Source organism: Columba livia, chromosome 4 (genome assembly GCF_036013475.1).
Source record: "Columba livia isolate bColLiv1 breed racing homer chromosome 4, bColLiv1.pat.W.v2, whole genome shotgun sequence".
NCBI lineage: Eukaryota > Metazoa > Chordata > Aves > Columbiformes > Columbidae > Columba > Columba livia.
This window is the reverse complement of record NC_088605.1, coordinates 64,130,814-64,152,023: the sequence shown is the minus strand read 5'-3', so window position 1 is coordinate 64,152,023 and position 21,210 is coordinate 64,130,814. Positions and strand designations below refer to the sequence as shown.

The window sequence follows — 21,210 nt, the reverse complement described above, 5'->3', positions numbered from 1 at the left end:
GGGTCTTTTAAAAGGATTTTGTGAGTGATTACTACATTCACAACCTTCATTAGTACCTCCAGTTGCCTCCCTGTGATCTCAAATGGCATTCATTTCTGGAGTTGCTTCTGTTGAAAGCTCCACAGGTATAATGCCAGGAAAACCTTTAAAGAGCATCTGACTGATTCAGAGGAAGACTGTGGTGCTTCAGTAGCAGTTGTTCATCCTGTGTATTTGTATACTTGAAGATACTGTTACTAATGGTGTGATCTGATCTTTTGTTTGGAATAGAAATCAGGGAGTCTTTGAGTTCTGTAGTACATATAATTACCCAGCCCAGTTGCGTACAATGTTATTTTACATGAGCATAAGACTTTGCATGTAAAACATATATAAATTATTCTTTCAATGGTGTTTTATAACTTCATAGTGTTAACAGAAGTACTTCTGGTTCAATTTTCCAGTTCCTCCCTTTTCTTATGCGAAAAACTGGTTCAAGTTGTTTACTGGAAAGAGTCTGACAAGCTGCTTGTGATCGGCCTTCCTGAAGAAAAGTGAGTTTCAAATATAATGAATTATTTTCCTTTAAATTTTATTTTGTTTCCTATTATGTGTCCTCAAATTGTACTCTCCCCCTATCAAAAAAACAAGAAAGGGAGGGCTTACAAAGTACTCTTTTTACTACAACTACTTTCTATACCTGTAATCCCACTTTTTGATGGACTTTGTTCACATCTTTTAAATACATTGTTACAATTTCTTTTTTATTTCCTCTGAGATCTAATGACACCTTATTCCCTTTAAATATATGTGTATGCTAGAAAACAGTAAAGTCAAGTCCTGGTTAGAGACTACTGAATAACAGCAGTAGTGTTACATATTTATGTGTTCTGGGGGGGGGGATGTTTTGTCCCCAGCTTTCCTACTGTCTGTGTCATCATGGGCAAGTCACTCAAAGGAAATATCTCATACAGTCTGATGAAGAATTTTTTGTTTGTAATATATCAGTGTATAAGAATACAGCTTTTCAGAACATGCCTATTTTTATTCATAGTAAAGACGTTACAAACATAGGTTTACGTTTGAATTTTATTTTTCAGTGTGCCACTTGCTCAGCTGAAGAACATGATTGAAGACGTTGTCAGGACCTTGAAATTTATGTATAGCTCTTTAGACAGGTGAGTTCTTTCAAAACTATTTTCAGTCGCTAATTTTTCATTCCTCACTGCAAAAGGCAACTGGTAGCATTCATTTTTAACGTTTAGGTGGAATTTCTTTGCACGGTCTTTTACAAAAAAAAAAGCCAGAATTCTGTTCTTGCCACTAGTAAGACTCTTTTTAAACAGTCTGTTACTTCCAAAAGTTTTGTCCTTGATTAGGTTAAATCATTAACATAATGTAGGTCACTCTACATGCAAACAGGACTCTGCAATTGTTATCCTTTGTGTTAAAGCACTGTCTGTAAGACATACATATGAATCAGTGTTATATTTTTAATAAAATAAACAATCCAGACTTCTCAACTTTATTTGGCACAGTGTCTGTCAGTCTCTGCATTTGGAAATCTCCCAGAAAATTTTCAGTCTGACCGTAACCTAAATAAAATTGCCAAGGTAGGTTTATCCATATGCTTGCATTCAATTCAGGGTTAAAGTGTGTATGCCGTAGAGAAAAGCCTAATATTCATTCTTCTGTGCTGAACAGCATAAAAATTTCTAGAAAGAACAATCTCACTTAATGTCAGACCTTATCTTTTCCTTACAAAGTTTTTTATTATGTCGATTCATGGCAAAGAGCAACTTTACTTCTAATATCTTCAGCTATTTAAATGCATCTCAGAAAAAGCTTAGCTTTGAATGTGAGGGATAAACTACTTGATTTTAATAGAAGTATAGGAGACCATTTGGAATAGTAGAATGCCTTCTTATATCTTCTGAAGAAAATAAGATGATCTATAACACACACAAAATAGCTAAATAAATTACTAAAGCAAAGAGTAACCTTAATTTCCAAAAGGATGAAGCTGATGATTGTCTCATCGTAAGTTGCTCTGAGACATCTACTATTACACTAAACTGCTGGCAGCAAGGCAGTTTTTTCTTTGTAGGTACTGCCTGGATATTAGCCCGCTGGGTTTTTCTCATGTTTAAAATGAATGGTAGAAAAAAAATCCAAACGTAGTCTCATGCTGTAAAGAGACTTGTATAGCACAGAGGGTTATATAAACAAGCTGCAAGTTTCTCGATGTTATTCTAACTTGGAGTTCATGTTTGTTCAGTGCTTTTTGCCAGGTGGAAAATGTTTCTCGCCTGGATCATTTTTTCAACCTGTTCTTCCAGCGTGCGCTTCAGCCTGCAAGACTCAACCCCAGTGCCAGCCCCAGCACACAGCACTATGAAACCTGCAGCGCCTTGTTCTTAGACAACCTCCCGGGCCTGCGCTGGCTGACACTGCCTCAGGAGATCAAGGTAACGTCACCTCCATGTCTCTCTGGAACAACTTGTGTATGAGAGACCATAAAACTGATGCAGAGATCTTCTGTTGTTATTGTGTAGTTTATGTATCCCAAACCACCCATTTTCTTACAGGATCCTTGATTTAAGTTTGGAACTGCACAGTCATTCCAACAAGGAACAGATTGATATTATGAGTGTAGTTTGTGACTTTAGGGATATTTGGGAAGAACACATGATGACAAAGAAATTAAACATTCTTTTAAAAAAAAATATATATATATATATATACACACACACACATCTATAACAACTAGCATATGCAGTAGGGAAGACAGCCCCATCTATGTTGCTTTATTGTAGAATCATAGAATCATTTCAGTTGGAAGGGACCCTCAGGATCATCAAGTCCAACCATATCCTAACCTAACTCTAGCACTAAACTGTGTCCCTCATCTAAATGCCTTTTAAACCCCTTCAGGGATGGTGACTCCACCAGTGCCCTGGGCAGCCTGTTCCAATGCCTGACAACCCTTTCCAGGAAGAATTTTTTCCCAATATCCAATCTAAACCTCCCATGGCGCAACTTGCGGCCACTTCCTCTTGTCCTGTCACTTGTTACTTGGGTGGAGAGGCCAACCCCCTCCATGCTACAACCTCCTTTCAGGTATTTGTAGGCAGCGATAATGTCTCCCCTCAGTCTCCTTTTCTCCAGGCTGAACAGCCCCAGTTCCCTCAACCACTCCTCATCAGACCTGTGCTCCAGGCCCCTCACTAGCTTTACTGCCTCCTCTGCACTCCATTATTTGTCCTTCTTATGATGAGGGGCCCAAAACTGAACACAGGATTCCAGGTGTGGTCTCACCAGTGCTGAGTACAGTGGCACAATCACTTCTCTAGTCCTGCTGGCCACACTATTCCTGATACAAGCCAGGATGCTGTTGGCCTTTATGTTTGATTTGGGCCATTTCACAGTTTTTTCTAGGTATAAAATACTACTCCAGAAGCCCATATGTAACTTGTAATTTAGGAGAATTATAAATGGCTGTTGCAGAATCAAAATAAATACCCATGTATCATTTGTATGACACCATTTAACTGTGTCTGGTTAATTCCCAATGAGAAACTGAGTTCTGCTTTGAGTCTTAAACCTCATTTTCATTACTTGAGGAAGCTAAAATAGGAATAATCGGATAATTATTTATAAAAGAATATTTTTAAATAAAAATAATAGACTTTATATGTGTGATGCATGATCCTTGCCAAGTCTTCTCTGAAGTGGTTTTTCATACACACTATAGAATTGATGTTATTAGACCAAATTACATAAAGGTGGTATTTCTCCAATTTGAAACAATTCTAACGATTTTTGTCCAAGAGAAAACAATCCCAATGAGATCTCAGCAGTGGAGTTGTAGGACTAACACATCTCATTTATTTAGAAAATTATGGTATTATTTGAAATTATATATTAATTTGCATTACTCAAAATGAAAACTGCGTTGTTTGAATTATGTGAAACACTGTCTGCCAGAGGAGTTCTCCGAGTGGCAGATCCTGTGACACAGTTCCAGCAGAGCTTGGCTCTGCACACTGAGCAAGTCCCAGCTGCGCTGCACAGTAGTGCCAGACAACCGACTGTAACAGCTTTTATCAATGGAGTAAGTTCTGCGAAGTGAATAGGATGCGGTCCTCAGAGAATGTAGGGGAAAACTGTTATGAACTTATATTTAAGACAAAAACTGATAATTGTGTCTCATGTAAAGAAAGATCCTCTAAAATGTTTTTTCTTGTACGATTTTTTTGTTGTTGTTTTGTATCCAGATCATCTTTCACTCAGTCTTTTGTTTTTAAACCCCTCTGGGTATTTTTTTTGTTAATTATTGTGTCAAATGTATTCTTTATTAACACGATGTATTCATTTGTTTAGAAACAAACCAGATGACTTCCCTTTCTCCTTCAAAAAGCTTGTAGTTTCTGATTTATTTCTCTGTTTTCCTGTTACAGTTTGTTACGAAGTGATTTAGTGTCAGTGCCTAAGGGTTATGTGTTCCATGTAAAGCATTGCTAGATCATGTTTTGATCTGACAGGAGCATCAGGTGTAGATACCTGGGTCTTGCTAGCTGCACCTTCTGCTTTATTTTCAGTTATACTGGAAGTATGGAAGTCACTGTGTTACTTTCAGGGCATGGTGATCATGAAATTATTGCTGTTCATTTTTTATCAGGAAGACTTGGGACTTTAGTGTGGCACAGAGTTGATGAGAGCTCTCCTACTTTATTTCTTTAAACCTACACCTATTTTCTCTTTTCTTAAATGAAAAGCTATTCTTGGAAGATGGTACAGCCCACATAGATAAAGCACCCACAAGAAATTATTTCGTAGACCACTAAAGCAAAAATTCAAGCAGTACTAAGTACTCTGGCTCTCTCCAGGCTTTTTTAATTTCTTCGAAGTTCTGTAATCTCATCAGTATTAGTTGTTACACCCTTCTAGGTTTTATTAATGTTTGTTATTTTAATATTGTAGAGGTTTTCTTTCCTAATTAGGTTTTTAGCCTCCCAGAAAAACAAAGCTAAAAATGAGGCAAAATGAGGCTTCTTCACTTGACTGAATCGGTAGCAGCTCGGGGCAGCATCCATCTCGCTTTCTTTTAGAGCTGTACCATAAGTGACTACAGCAGAGGTGCTAATCCTGAACTCTTCCTGTTATTTAATGGAGAAAATCTGGCACTTTGACTGCTCGACCTCAGTTGTTTACTTTAGTATTAGATGAATTACACCTTAGGACTCCAGTGGCTTCATCCGCATTAACTATGAAGAGAACCTGAAATGAAAGGACTAGCTCACACAAAGACTATCTACACTGCAGGTATTTAGTGAAATGCAGTATCATTCAAGGAGCTAAACGCATTAATAAGTAGCTAATTACTATTTAAATCTGCTGGCCTTTAATGAGACATATTTTAAAATAGGACCTCTTTTTCTATTTAGTGCAATCATTTTACATATAACATAAAAACTCCAATATATATGATTCCAGTTAAGATGATAGCTTTCCATTGAGTGCCTATACTTAAATTGTGATTTGGTAATAGTTTATATATTGTCCTTTATTCACAAAGTATTAGATATCAGGCATTGTCCTAAGGCACAGTAGGCCCCTTACATTTTCAGCCATTTCACTTCAGGGCTTGAAGCGGATAAAGTAAAGATTCACTACATTGTCATTTTCCATCCTTTTGAACGTTAGCAAATCTAGGATTCAGTGGTGCCTTTGTGATTTTTATTTTTTAATGTTTTCAACTCTGTAACTAGGAATTTATTTTCCGTATCATAGGAAGAGTTGTTTGCATATCATACCAAACAGATTTGTCTTTGCTGGTGTGGCCTTCTCTCTCCTTTCTATGTTATATGAATTTTGTCTTCTTTATGTTTAGTAGTGGTCTGATAATTTCTTTCCACCTTGCCCCATAGTATGTGTCTAGATACATTTTTGCTAAATGTGCGTGAGGCCGTGTGTTTGCAACAATTTTAATCAGACTTCTACTTTTATAATCTGTGTGTATGAACAGCCTGTCAGATATGTTTTAGCTACACAAGTACATATTTATGGAGTGTCTCAGAAAAGTTGCTTTCATGCTATAACCCCAGAGCTAAATCTGCTATCCAGGTGAAAAATGTCAAGGTACACGCATGGTGCTGTAACACACCCGTCCGCTCCTTTGCAAAATCCATGCTCTGTAAGTGAAGGGAATAAAACATTTGTGCAACACGGCGTTGTAGAATATGATCAGTCAGCAACCTAACGTATGTTTGAAATACAACCTAGTGCGCCTCTAACTGTTATTGGATGTTTTTTTCTTATCCAGGAAATGACATTTTTTTTTCTTGCACTATTTAGTGATCTTTTTCTTTCCCCCCTCCATGCTTTCTTCTTTTACTTTATCTCAAGTTTCTGTAGAGAGACTCTATTACGCTTTGGTCTCTAGTTTAGGTTGCAGGTTGTTTCTTTCTTGTAAAATAATAGGTTTTAAAGAGATTTAGGTAACAATGCAGTTCTTACTTACGGTAAGGACGTTGTTTTCCAAAATTGTCTTAGATCATCCACATTTTGCAGAAAAAAAATTGTTGTTGCAAAAGAAACTTCCAGTTAAGTTTTGTGAAGATATTTATATTCTATAAGGCATATAAAACTAAAAATGTCTGTTCTTTTGGGCAGAAAGCCATTTAAATTTCAACTGGGGAAAAGCTGAGAGATTGATCCGCAGTTGACTGCCAACAGCCTTGCTGACATTTCCCTGTCTGAACAACTGGCTGTATTTTAATCAGAGGCAGCCTGTTAACACAGCCCAAGAAGTTTTTGTGATAGGGTTTAAGTTCTTTTCATTAATTAGCACATCTATGCAGTGAACATCTGTGGCAAGTACCATGTTCTTTAAAGGAAAGTATTTTTAGCAAAACTGACATTAATGAACAGCTCTTGTAGTGAGAGAAATGCGCAAGCTTAAAGCAGTTTCAGTAGAACAAAGACAATGTGTGAGAAAGTTTTGGCAATTTCCATAGAGACAAAAACTAAATCCACTGTGAACAAGATTTTTCTAATAACTCAGTTGGATACAGCAGCTTGCCAGATCTCAGAGTTGTCTCCAGCCTGCAAGGGGTGGTCTCCAGCCCTCATGTTTTACAGCAGGCTCAAAGAGCGACATCTCCTTTATACACAACACTGGGTTCAGCACGCACACAAGCACAGGAGTTTTACAGTTTCAAAGAAGAGGGAAATACGTGGCAATTAAGAAGGATTTTTATTTAATCTGATGAATTGAGGTGTTGATATTACTCCTGAAAAGTAGGTGCGAATTTTTATCCCGCCACTTTATACTCATGAATCCTAATTTTCCAAGACTAGCAAGATAGAGTAAACGATGTGATTACTGTAAGTTAATGTGTTAGAAATGTCTATTAAAATGTATTGTTTAAATATTTCAGATGGAAATTGACACAGTACTGAGTGACCTGGAAGCAGCTGATTTTGCAGAGCTGGTAAATGGTTTTCTTTTACTTTTGCTGTTTGCATTGCACAGTGTCTCTTTGCCTTGGTGTCGTATTCAGTAGTTTAAGAAAGTGCTAATTCCAAATATCTGCTTTTTTTTTTTTTAATCGAATGAGCGTCAAAGCAAAGGTGTACTGTATTATTCTTGTTTTAAGATAGCTCCATTTTACCCATTCTGTTTATCCTGAATTTCTCACTGTGGTTAACATGACAACTATATTATGATCTCATAGGATTAGTCAGTGAAAACCCATGATTTACGGTAATTTAAATTCATGGGATGTCTACAAAGATACCCTAACTTCAACATAGCTGTTTGTTGGTACATTTCTTTTTTCCATGTAGATAACTGTCTCCTTCCCGAGCAATTGTGAACCTGAAAACTTCTATGGAGCACAGAGAAGTTAATTTTCCAGTTTACAGAAAGCAATTACAAGTTATACATATTTTTTCTCCTGCTAAACGAGAAGATAGTAATTTACTTAAGTATCACTTGCTGTGCATGCACTTTACTGTGCTGTATAGGACAGTGGGATGTAAACGTATTGAAATTTCAGTTTTACTTCAGCTTTCTTAAACTCATGCTCCAGAACAGCTATTTTTAAATTGTATTCTTTATAGGTATATTTATAATTGGGCATAAAGGTAACGTGTTTGATCACATATTTAGCGCAACAATTTAGGACGTACATATTCTTAATTTAAAAAGATACGTAATGATTCTTAATGATTCTTAAAACCTAAAATACAAAGCAGGCAGACATATAGTCCATCTTTCAAAAGAATAAAAAAAAAGAATCGCTGTAACTGTATAGTTATTTATAGAAAGCGATGTTAAAAAGTTGTAGTTTATTGCATGGAAATTGATCACACCCACTTAATTTAAAATACACTATACCCACCTAAAGTTAGTGTTACTAATCTGAGAGCAGCACTGGGCGTCTAAATTAAGAGATTAAATGAATGGGTATATTTTGGGTAAGATGTCAAATCCTGGAAAAAAATGCTTTGCCTTGGAAGTTTTGCTCTAGGGGGGCCTCTGCTGTCAACAGTCACGCTTCAGCTGCTGTGCTCTTAACAGCTCTGAGAATTGGCAAAATGTAACAAAATAGTCTATGGACAGATAACTGAATAGGAAATCTGTCCTTTTGAGTTGAAGGTCATTAGAAAAAATTGTAGTGACACTAAAATCAATAATGGAAGCTAAAAGCTTGGTATTTCACTTAGCTGTTCAGTATTAACTACTGTACTGATAATAAAAAGTGGTCAACAATTCAAGTATTAAATAAGATACTGATTACAATTGACTGGAATTAATTTACCTGCATTTGGTCAATAAAATAAAAATTCTGAATTAAAAATTATATAATGCTTTTTTTTTCCCACAGTCTGAAGATTATTACAATATGAGAAGATTATATATGATTATGGGCTCTTGTCTCTTCTACAAGGTAGTATAAGTGATTAAGGCCTAAAGATTAGGAAAATGCTTATGGAAATCTGACTAAGTCGTGGAGTAACTCTTTTCAGAACCTCACAAATATGGAAAAATCTATGATTGCTTTAAATGTGTATTTCTAGTAACAGAGGTAAAACTCACACAGTCTAACAGAAAAAAATGATGCTGGGAAGTGATTTGTACTATATGATCAATAAGAACAAAACACTTGTTTGAAACTGTTGTATGGGAATTTTGTTGCATATGATCCAAGGATTGAAGCAAGACAGGAATAAGAGAGTGGTGAGAGTCAGTTCAGGCGAGACTGTATGATATTCTCATTTTTTGCTCATTGCTGTCTTTTAATAAAGATAACAGACAATCTACCTTTAATCTGTCTTTAAATTGAAGACTTGAGAAATTGGATTGAGAGCTTTTCTCTCTTCGGCCTCATTCTGTGAATTTATTTCTCTTTATTAAATGTAGATAATGTATTCAACAGTATAAAGAAAGAGGAAGACAACAGCCTTCACTTGAAGGAAACTTACATTTTAAGGATTTTGTCAGGCAGTTGTTCTTTATGCCAGTAGTGTTATGACACTAAACTGTTAGCACAAATGGAACTGCACAGTATCCACCACAACAGCACTTTAACTAATGCCGTTAGTGCTAGAAACACTGTTGTACTATGTAGCTTCTTTGGAAATTTTATTAATTCCAGTGAAAGCTCAGTTTTTTTGGTAGGCAGGAAATGAGAATTAAAGTAATTTAAGTCTGTAGCTGTTTTGCAAGCTGTTAAAGCCCTGTATTTCCCAGCTCACCTTTGATAACTTGCATCTATGCTGATGTTTTATTTGTTTATAGTTCAGTATGTTGATTGTTCAGATGTGGTGCAGAAACTCGGTATTATCTGTTGTACAACTGTATACCCAAATGACAGTCTCTGCCCAGAAAGCTCACAGTCTTGATGCATGTGGAGCATGGATATCTCTAGTTGACAAGTACTCTTCAGTGAGAAGCGATGTTGGATTTCTTACTGAGCACACTTCCTTTTCTCTTTTTAATTAAGGGTTACTTGATTGGTAATCACTTGCCGAAGGAAGATCTTCTTGATATAGGTTTCTATTGTCGGCACTATTGTCTGTTACCCTTGGCAGCGGAGCAGAAGGTGGGGCAGTTAGTGATCTGGCGGGAAGTATTTCCACATCATCACATCCAGCCCTGCGAAGCTCCGAGTTTCACAGGATACAGGGAACCTGAAGCAAGATACTTCTTACTGATAGTTGGCTTGGTAAGTTAACGTTGCTGGTGGGCCCTTTCTCTCATGCTCTATTTTGGGGGTTTGTGTTGTCTGTTGTTCAGTAAGATCAAGACTTTCCCTTCACTTTACTTGGTAATTTTACAAAATATTTGTATTATAGGTGTTTTGTGGGATAGAATTTCTCAAAGAATAGCATTATTTATACATTTGTAAAGCTAGCAATTTTAAGTATAAATTCTCATTAATTTTATACTTTTTCACTTTGGTAGATATTTTTTCCTTTTGTGATTTTCGGGCAACACACTTCAGAATTGCGCTTGATTTTTTTTGAAATGTGGACTTTTTTAAAGCAAACAACTGAGTATGTAAATGATATCTTTTATGTTTGCATGTTTAACTTAAATAACATGATAACAGAAAGATGTCCTTGGACATGATTGATTAGAAAAAAATAGCTCACTCCTCTGGAGGTGAGGAAGGAATGTTGAGTATAGTTCTGTATCTAGCCCAAGTACCAGATAAGATATAAATGTAATACAGCACATAATGTATTTTAAACCCCAGGCTAATGTTGCTGCCTCCATGTTTACAGAGACACTTTATGCTGTGTGTGCTGCTGGAGGCAGGAGGCTGTGCATCCAAAGCTATCGGGAATCCAGGACCAGACTGTATCTATGTAGATCAGGTCAAAGCCACTATCCTTCAGCTGGAAGGAACAGAGGCCGGCATCGAGGAAAGGCTCAATTCTCCTTCCATCCCACCTCTGTCTTGTGCTGACTGGTTCCTTCCTGCCACGTGTGACAAACTGGACAGCTCAACTGCCTCACCCATCCTCAGTAAGCTACAAAATACTTCCAAATCAGTAAGCACTCCAGCGAGCAAAAGGACCCTGTTTGGCGACTCTTCCTTGATGACACGTAAGCCAAGTCCTACGAGGTACAGTGGAGGACCCGACCATGGTAGCGAAGGTCCTGCGGAAGATGAAAGCAGTAATCCACAATCTGTAGTGGATCAGGTCTGAGAACAAAGGCAAAGAGAACTGAAAACGTTCTGGAGGGCTTGGGGGAGGTGGAAATTCTTTAAAAATCTCACTGAAGTAACTTTTTAATTTTAAAAAGCATAGTGCAAAAAGGTAAATCTAAGAGGCCCTGAATTCAGTAAAAAATAATTCTGTTGCCTTGGAAATCTTTGGGTCAGCTCCACAGCCGTCACGTTTTAAAAATTTAACATTGCTTGTAAATATCTGGGTTTTTTCCCATGACCAAAGCGGGCACAGCTGCGTTGGATTCAGCAGAAATAATTGGAGAATATCCCTAAAATAATAATGGTGTAAACATAAGTTAATCAGAACAAACTGCTGTACAGTTGAACAACTGCTTCTCATCCATCTTAGTCTAAAGTAGGCTACGTAATACATCTATGTAAGTTGATGCAACTGTTTGAGCCTTTCTAAAAAATGCTACATTATTTTCTTTTAAGTAGGTGATCTGTTGGTTTGATTCTGGTCTCTCATTAGCTGTGTTTTCTGTTAGTTCATCTATCTGTTTGGTTTTTAGGTCACTAGAAAAAAACATACCCTACCAAATCCATTTAATTTAGGAAACCTCAGAAAGAACCTTTCAGATAAAGATACAGAACTTCTTAATGCTATCAAGTAAGAAATTATTTTTTATTAAGCATTTAATTTTTAAGGCCGTACTTATATCGTGTTTTGAAGACTCACAGATCACTGTTTTGCATCATTTTAATCCAAACAGAACTTTGCCGTGCAAGGATTCTCAAAAGTAATGCTGTTAAACGGAAAACTTAATAAGAAAGCTGTTTCTCAAGAATGTGTCAGTAAAATGTATGCACGTCTCGCATATATGTGACTTTGGGAGTTCAAATAAAAGAGGTTTTGGACCATGCAAATACCTTGTGCCTCCCTGGTACCTCTTGGTAGATGTACAAAGGACAAAGCAGCTGTGATCTTTCCAGTTCCCACTTGTTGCCTGTGACAGCACAGTCTGCTCTGGTGTTTTGTTTGAGCCCTAGAGAAAGGGGTTTTTTAATTTTTCCCTAAGTTTTAATTTATCTTTTTCTTTTTTTTTTTTTTTGCATGAGAACTTTTGAGAACAGAAGTGCAATATCTAACTAGTACCATCAGGGGTTTTGTGGTGGTTTTTGTTTTGTTGTAGTTGAAGATTAACAGTTCAAATTAGAAGTATTTCCTTGATGTAGAAACAGGTACCTTTTGAATGCCTTTATCCATTTTTGTACTCTATTGTAGTTACCAGAAAAACAATTCTATCTTAAGAAACAAAAGTATTTGTTGTTTAATTGCCATTACTTTAAAAATTATTTTAATATTAAATTAATTATCCTATTTTTGAAGGTTGACATCTGGTCCTGAGAATACCCTCTTCCACTATCTATCTTTGGAAACAATGCAAGGAATCTTCATCACTCCAACTCACAAAGAAGTAGCACAGCTTGGTGGGTCCATCCACCCTCAGTTAATTGCGAATTTCCATCGTTGCTGTCTGTCAATTCGTGCCATTTTTCAGCAATCCATGATGAAAGAAGTATGGAAGCTTTGTTTTCTGTTTTTTTATTTACATTCTCAAGTCAGTATTTCACGACTGTTTTCACGTCATTATTTAAATTGTTCACTAGCAGGTGTCTTTGCATGTGTGGGGTTGTTTTTAAAACTGGTGTTTTTACTGTTATGGGCGGGTTCTTTCTCTGACCTACCCAACCAAGTATGCATGTCATCATGGCTCTCTTTCCCACCAAAAACATCCTCAAAATAAGTACTCCATGTCTCCAGTATATAGTATTTTCTTATTCTGTTGATTTTAGGACTCTTATTTGTAACTTGGCAAGAAGTTTCGTGCACTGGGTTCAAGAACTATAAGTAGCAAAAGAGGAGAGCTTAGCGGTTTTAGTGCTGGGCAGGGATTTCAGGTTGGCAGCAGACGACAATTTAGGCCCTCTTTTCTCACAGAACATGTTTCATTTGAGCAGTGACAGTGAGGTGTCTGAACAATGTTGTGAAGAGGGTCTCCGACACCGAGACAGTCATTCATTCTGAGCATCTTGGGTTTCTGTGCCACCTGAGATTGCTTATACGTTTGCCATCCACTGATGTCTGTAAGCGCTTGTTCCCATGGGTACCTGTCTAGAAGAAGACTGTGTCTAATGATTCATTCCTTTGAATTATGCTGTCAAATCTCTTGGATTTTATATTAGGTGGGATGCCAGAATAGATAAGGCCTTTTCGCCTTACAAAATATACCAGTTCAAGTCTTGATCTAGACTTGGGCTGAAGCCTGATCCCAGCTGCAAGAGCTTGATGCAGGTACTTGGTATTTAGATTAGACTTGGACAGCTCTGATGTCAGCAACTGCACCGCTTTGTGTTTGATTAAAAAATTCTGTTTACTCCAAATGATCCATCTGGAGTAAGATGGTAGTAGTAACACAGAACTCTGACCAATAGGTATGAGAATCAATTTACGAGACAGTCCATTCAGATCAGACACTTTGTGCTCAATGCACATTTTATAGTGCTAGAACTCTGGTTAATTGCACAGTTGATCTTTATTGACGTGAACCAAATAAGGTTGATCTCTTGCCAATTTTGTGACCTGTTTAGTCCTTTTGGAAAAGAGAAATAATTAAATATAAACCCAAGTGAAATACTGTCTATCAGTTGCAATTTTTAGATCCTAAAGTAAGAATCCGAATGAATTAAATGAGAAATGGGAAATAACAGTACAAATGGAATGACCGGAGTTTGCAAACAGCAGTATAATCTATAACTTTTGTGAACGTTTTCTTCAAGTTACCACTTCTGGCTAGACTGATGTGCTTTGTAAATAATCTAGGATTTTTTCAAGTGTTAGAAAAATAGGTTAATTTGGCAGATTGTTCTGTCAGCTGCTAATGACACTGAGATTCAGCTGAGCAGGACTTTGGTAATGAGTCCTGTATTTTGGGCACTTCTGTTGGGAGATGGAGAAACCCAAAAGCAAGCAGAGAGAATACACAAATATTTCTTATCATCAAACTACCTTTGGTTACAACTGTTAAAAAGACACTTTAAAGAATTAGTTGTAGCTCATAAAAAGTGGAAAAACTGACACCTGAAAGTCAGAACTTCTGTTTTGGCCACAGCTACCTCAGCACATGCTTTTCTGGCTTCTTCAGACATGAGTACAGTAGACAGCAGCTGGGTTCATTCTGCTTTGAAAATTAGAAGTAATTGATGAACGTGTGCTGCAGAATTAGGTGTCTCTTTTAGAGAAATTTGGGGTGATTTTTGCCTGTTGGCTCCGACAATGAATGCTGAAAAATTACCAGGCTGTATTATGGCATGAGGAAAATGTAAAAGAGTGAACAGAAGTTTTTCTTGTCCACAGTGCATGACCAAAAAAGTCAAATATAGAAGCATTCTATTATACTGATTATTCTTTGGCATCAGTTAAATATTGTTATGGAGCTTTAGCTGTTTTAACACACTCTTAAAAGAAGCTGTATTATCTCAGATGTCTCATGAGAGAAATGGTGTTCAGCTAGAAGGAAAAAAAACATCAAAAAAGGAGGCATGTGTCTACCTCCAAGTTGTATAACAATGAAAAAAATCCGGTTGATGCAAAAGTAACAAAACTGTGGAGAAAAGAACCATGTAAACAAATCAGTTGTATCTCCTAAGTCCGGCTTTTTGACAGCAATGTAGTTCATCAGAGATTGCTGAAGAGATCACATTAAAGTATTTGTTAGTATTTATGTAAAAAATACTTAATTCGATACTAACAGTTCACCAGTTGTTTTACAGAAACAGAAGAAAGCAGGCAATGTGATTTCAGAATTTGCTGAAGACCTAGATGTAGTAACTGAACACGGAGTTTTGTTTGAGTGCTCTCCTGATAACTGGACTGATCAGAAGAAACCACCACCAACAATGAATTACTGGGTTGTGGGGTGAGTTTAAAAACAAATGAATGTATTTCTCCCAAAGACTCCCATATTGAATGTGCCACTGTACTCTTTAAGAATAAGTTTAACTCTAGCACATCACAGAAATACTCCAGCCGACCCCCGGAGCTAGCTCTGATTGGGGATCTGGGAAGCTGTGTTAGTGTGATGTTCCACCTGCTGTAAAACACACGTGTGGTAACTATGGTGAGCACCGTGCCAGCGCGTCACCCCGGAGAGCTGGAGCCCCTGGCCATGCCCACTGCACTCTGTGCAGTAATCAGACACTTAATACTCTGTGCTTTCTGTGTGCTCCTCGCACCCCTCCTGACCTCTCCAGTCCCTGCCTGGCAAGTAAATCCCACCTGTCTTGCCTCCATGTATAACGCTGATTCAGTGATACAAAGGAGAATGAACAATTGTAGTTGTTAGGTTTTTGTTGTGGTGTGTTTTGTTTGGTTTTTTGTTTGTAGCCCAGAAACTTGGATTACTGCAAACACACCAGTATTGTACACGTGCTGAGAACCTGAAGGATTTTATCATGCGCAGTCTCGAGAAAACTGAGCAGAGAATAACTTGATTTAAAATTCTACCTCAGAGTACAACCACCATATATCAAACAGTTGAGGAGAAAAAGCTAACACCTATGATAATTTTCTTCTGTTTTGTTTTTTTTCCGCAGGAGACTCATTCTACATCCCAAACCTCAGGAGTGTTATGTCTGCTTTCATGACTCAGTCACAGAAGCTGCTGTTGAACTGGCCTTTAAACTGTCCTTTGGCTTAGCCACATAGATGAGCAGCCAGAACATTCAGCCACCCTGTACGGTGTTGTCACCTCCTTAAAGCACTTCAGGACAAAGCCCCATGAACTCAGCTGTGGTGCCCACCCATGGCCTATGTTTGAAATGCTTTTTAACAAACAAAAAAAATCTACCTTGTGGTGTGACGCAGGTAAAACTTCAGCGATTATTCTCATGACCTCATCAATTGAATACTTTAAAAAATTTCAGAAAACCAAAGTTCTTTTTTATATACTGTTGAATAATTTATCCCCATCATAACTTTATTATATGAAAACATCACATAATTTGTACATTCACTGCTGTTCAGTGTGTAATATTCACTGTAAAATGATAAACTGATATCCTCAGAGTGCTCTCTGAATATCTGGCTATTGGTGATGGAGGAGGAAAAATAAGTTTTCCAATTAATTAAAATTTTGCGCCTCTATGAACATGAAGAATACTGAATGTTTTCCGTAACACTCTGTTAATCAAAACAGAAATAAATATTTTAGCCAATTCATGGCACTTAGCCACACAAAACTAATGGCTTATCATTTCTGTTAGTATGGTATCCTGCATACTCGAGTACTATAATGTGGTTGATGTTTTACTTGGCTTCATGAGTTCTAATTGTAAATAATACTTATATTTGTTAAATAATACTTACATTTGTTAAAACGAAATTTTGAAGGCCCAAAAGAAGATGGCGGATAGCAAGATGATGGTTTTAAGACAAACGCACGGACTCAGCTAATTTTATATCATATTCATAATTTCATAATAAAAAAATGTGTATATCTCAAAGACCAGTAAAGTGCTACTCTCTTTTTTTTTTTTTTTAACTTAACATTTCTTTTCTTTGTTAAACAAATATCTATTTAGCTAGGACTTCTACAATTTATGGCTGAATATTTTAAAAAGGAATTAGGTTACACCTGTATAAGGCAAGATGTTTTCAAAATCAGAATTTGTCCTGGTTTTGTTAAAAACAAGACCAGTTTCTCTTTCAGTGAATTTTCCTTTCAGTTAAGTTCTTCTAACTAACTGCACTTTTCTGAATTTGGCTGCATGTTTTTTCAGACACTCTTTGCTCCAGGGCCGATAAGGTGAGCAATGGTATGCAGAAGAGCCCCAGGTTTAGACTTATTGCTATGGTAGCCAATGTTACTGATAAATTTTGCACGCCCCATAAGTGAGAGGGGTGTATTTGCAAGGAGGGGCAAACAGAACAGGTGACTAAAATTGACCGAGTATTCCGTCCCATCCACGTCATACACCCTATAAAAGTGGGAGATCACGAGGGTCTCGCTCTCTTCAACCATGGCCACTATCTGAAGAGGACCCTGCCTGTCGTGCCTGAGATCCCAAGCCTGGTTCCAGACCCTGCATCCCTGAGCCCAGTTCTGGTTTACTGCAGAGTCCAGCCCAGGAATTCCGGGTGCCTGCCCTGCAGCCGCTGGAGTGACGCCAACTCCACGAGGACAACAGGCAATTCAAGACTGGTTTTGTATATTTTGTATTATTTTCTTTATTAATTAGTAGCATTATTAAGGCATTTTTAAACTTTTTCCAACCTACAAGTCCCTCTCCATTTTCCTCCTATTCCCTTTCCTTAGCGGGGAGGGCAGGGGGTTAACGGAGAGCATCTGCCTTGGTTTATTGTCACCCTGCAGTAAACAGTGAGAGAATTCTACAAAATTCAGCTTTCCTACAATTTGTTGAAAGGTTTGTAATCTACAGATGAGCTGCTCCTAAAGCTTTTTTTACTAAAGGTTTAGTTTAAAATGTAAGATTTTTTTTTTTTGGAGTCTTTTTACCCCTAGCCAGTACATTTAGATCTGGTCATCTGCACAGCATTTAGTTATGCTCCATGTCAACAGTGCGTTTTTGGTTGTTCTGCTGTTTCTAGTTGCTTTTCATGAGTGCTTTTCATAAAATGCATGACTAAAGTTGTGATTTAAACAATGAAATCAAAAAGTTTAGGTATTCAGGAAAGTAAATTCAGTTCCATAGCCTCTCATTATCATATATGTAGATCTTGTTTCCATTAGCAGATTATGGTGCTTAGAGTAGTTCTAAAATAGTCAAATGCTTATAACTGCCCACTTTCACAGAGCGATTCACAGCTTGGCTTGAATCACTCAACAGTTGAGTTAATTCCAAGCAGTCAAAGTCTTAGGCCTGCAGTTTAAACCTATGATTGAAGATTTTGTCAATCAGTGTTCTCTAGAATTTATGGTTCCTATAACATAAGAAGTATACAGTATTGTAGTTTGAGACCTCCAGAACTGAGTTATATCAATAATGCTTTAGATTTGTTCTGACCTGTAAATAAAGTGATGTGAGCTTTGCTGTTTGAAAAATAAAAATATGTACTAGTATGGATGGTACCTGAACAGCACCTTTAAAAAGTCTAAATTATGTGGGGTTTGAATATTGGATTTGTTTGTAGACAGAAGAAGGAATATAGAAACGCAAGCAGTCTTTGCTGCAGTGTGTTTGTGCTCGTTAGGTGTGCATCTATATGGAAATGGTACTTTTGCCGCTGTTTGTCTCCTGTTTCAGTCTCTCAAAGGCTGGGCTGTATGGTTTGAACGTTTACAAAAAAGAGAGTGTTCAGACAGCTAACTTGTATCTAGACTCCTGCCTTTAGTCACATTGTTGGTTGACTTCAGACCTTCAAAACTCACCAGTAAATGGCAAACAAGACACAGAGACTTAGTTAATTCTGGTAACTTATAGACAACTACTTTTTTTTAAACTCGGTTGATTCAGCTGGGATAAATGCACAACAGAGTCTATGTAGAAAAAGTAGTGCGAATAGGTAGATGTGTGGGGAAAAAAGAAACTGAAGGAAGGTGGGACTCCTTCAGTAGCGATTGGCTTGCTCCTTCTGCAGAAACCACACCTTAAACTGAATAAAGGGCATCCAAGTACGGTGCAATTTTTTACTCAAAGCCGTGTACCTCAGCAGCAAAACACGGCAAAACTTGCATTAGTTGTGTTGCTACTACACTTCAGGAGATGTTTATTGGTTACTTTGTTACTCACATGAGCAGAGCCTGTATTTTGCAGGTTTTTAAGAAGATGCTTAGAAAGAGTCCCAAAGGATTACAGGATTTAATATCCTACAGAATACATTCTTTTTTAATCAGATATCTTTGATACAAATCTTGTAGCTTTGTAGCTTTCAGGAAGATTATAGCTGTGAATCAGTATATGGAATTAATGGTTAAGTAGATAGGGAAAAGCTACTGAGTTAAAACACTAGTATTATGGCTAAAAAAAATGATTTATTTTGCCTTTAATTATTACTTATATCCTCCGCACCTTGTCCTCTCCCTCTCAAACCTTGTAAAAACAGCAGCTTTTGGAAATGCTGTGGAAGTGGCAGTGATGGAGCATCCATCGCAGGCCACTGGCATTCCAAGGGGTACAGGTGCTCAATGAGGAGGTGGCGAGAAGGGCGGTACTTCACACTCCGTGGCATTTGTGCACAATGTAAAATACCTCCAACGCTTTCCTTTTGATGGCTTTACAGACGCAGTATTTATTTGGCAATCTCATGGGAATACACAGGAAAGCACAATCAAAACAAGAAATGAAAACTCAGACTTGAGTTTTCTTTATCCTTAAGGAGGCTTTACTTTCATCCACAATAGCACAAGAAAATTAAGATGTTTGGATGGTTACACATGAACAGACATCACGTTGTTGTCACTGCTTAGCAAAGCCTAACGTAGTCAGCCAGACCAATGTTTGTGAACACCTTCACGTACATTTTTTTCTCATAATCCACATAAGATTTGCTCCTGCATTACCTCCTCAGCTCCATTTGGCTTCTTATGCATTTATCTTAGGGATCTTTTTTAATTTAGAAGAATACAATTACAAAAGCCCTATCAAGTTTATGATATCTGTAGAAACGGTTTGTCATTAATGTGGAGTCTGAGCACCCCCTATGGAAGCAAAACCGCATAGGCAGGCTACTTCAGGAAAACCATTTCTACCCAGTTCTGGGAAATATTGTTTCTGGAGTGCAGTTTACATAGGCATCCTTAGTCCTAGAAATGGATAAAGTAAGCAAGCTGAAAATCTTACCCGTTTCTCAGCATTACTGATGTTTCACTTGCAGCATTAGATTTTCTTGTGCTAACACCGAATGCATACCTCTGTTGGTAAGCCTCAGAATAAATCCAGATCCAATACCAAATACCTGGAAAAAAAAAAAAGGACCCGAAAATAAGCATTTTTTGGCCTTTTCTTACAGCTTATATTGAAGTAGAAACAACAGAAAGAATATTGTATAATACACTTGGAGTAGTATAAACTTCAAAAATGGTATTTTAAAGATCCTTTTTTTTTCTGTAGGATTTTTCCAGCTTTTGGCATGGCAAATGGTATTTGGTATTTCCCAACACAGGCTCTAAACTTTGCTTTTAAGGATAAATATAAACATTATCATGTCTGGATAAACAGGTAAATAATCTCATGTATAATAGTTCTGTGTAATAAACAAACTACATCTGGCCAAGAGCTGTGCAATTCTTTCTCTAAACATGGCTGGTAATTAGTGGTGGTGTATTGTTAAGATTTTGCAATGAGCATATTTTATAATAAGAGGAACAGTGAGTATGGCTTATCGTTGAGGGTAATTTAATCTGTTTTATTTTAATCTTTAATGATGGATAACTTTGTGAGGTAAATATAAGTAACTGCTTACAACTGCAGTCGATTTTCAAAGTTTTGTTCAGGACATAATTATTTTGGAGTTACCTGATGCACGTTTTAAGCTGGATTCTAAAAATCTTAGACTGGGGCTCCTGTGTACATGGGCTTTGTCAAAAACCCCAGTTATGTTTTCACAGTTAAGATTGCATTAACTTTTAAGACAAGTCTTCCTGTTCATAATTTAACTCACGTGAAATTACAGCTGCTTTTATTCTAATGTGGGAGGTTTTGGGTTGTGTCCCTGAAGCAGGAGTCTTTCATTTTACATTTTTTTTTTCATATTCTTTTCTTGATGATCATTAGTATGTGTCAGAAAAAACTTACAGGTATTGAAGTGCATATTACTGCTGTAGATAAGTAATGCTTCACACTGAAAGCTGATTTATTCCTACCTATAAAGCTAGAAACATATCTATGAATAGTTAAAGCATTTTAAGAACTTTGTTTAGTACAGTGCATCAGAAAAGGAACAGTTTTAGGTTGTAGCTCAAAAAGGCAATGAAACTTTTGGGCTCTGCTGGCTTACTTGTGAAAAGTCCCTTAACTTGGA

The 21,210-nt window shown here is 37.1% G+C and overlaps 1 protein-coding gene across 7 annotated transcripts in view; it reads left to right on the top strand.

Moving 5' to 3' along the window:
* The window catches only part of INTU (inturned planar cell polarity protein), a 52,803-nt gene extending 36,070 nt beyond the window's left edge, over positions 1–16,733 (top strand). For 4 of the 7 annotated variants that reach the window (XM_065062055.1, XM_065062054.1, XM_065062057.1 and 1 more), the window contains exons 6-16: positions 444–533; positions 1,080–1,157; positions 2,258–2,447; positions 7,422–7,475; positions 8,874–8,936; positions 9,993–10,214; positions 10,777–11,199; positions 11,741–11,838; positions 12,559–12,748; positions 15,003–15,148; positions 15,825–16,733. In XM_065062055.1, the coding sequence (XP_064918127.1) occupies positions 444–533; positions 1,080–1,157; positions 2,258–2,447; positions 7,422–7,475; positions 8,874–8,936; positions 9,993–10,214; positions 10,777–11,199; positions 11,741–11,838; positions 12,559–12,748; positions 15,003–15,148; positions 15,825–15,936 (1,666 nt within the window). In that variant the 3' untranslated portion in view covers positions 15,937–16,733. Of the gene's footprint in view, positions 1–443; positions 534–1,079; positions 1,158–2,257; positions 2,448–7,421; positions 7,476–8,873; positions 8,937–9,992; positions 10,215–10,776; positions 11,200–11,740; positions 11,839–12,558; positions 12,749–14,991; positions 15,149–15,824 lie in introns of all 7 variants that reach the window. The other 3 variants (XR_010472412.1, XR_010472411.1, XR_010472410.1) reach the window with 3 other exon arrangements.
* The last annotated feature ends 4,477 nt before the right edge of the window (positions 16,734–21,210 follow it).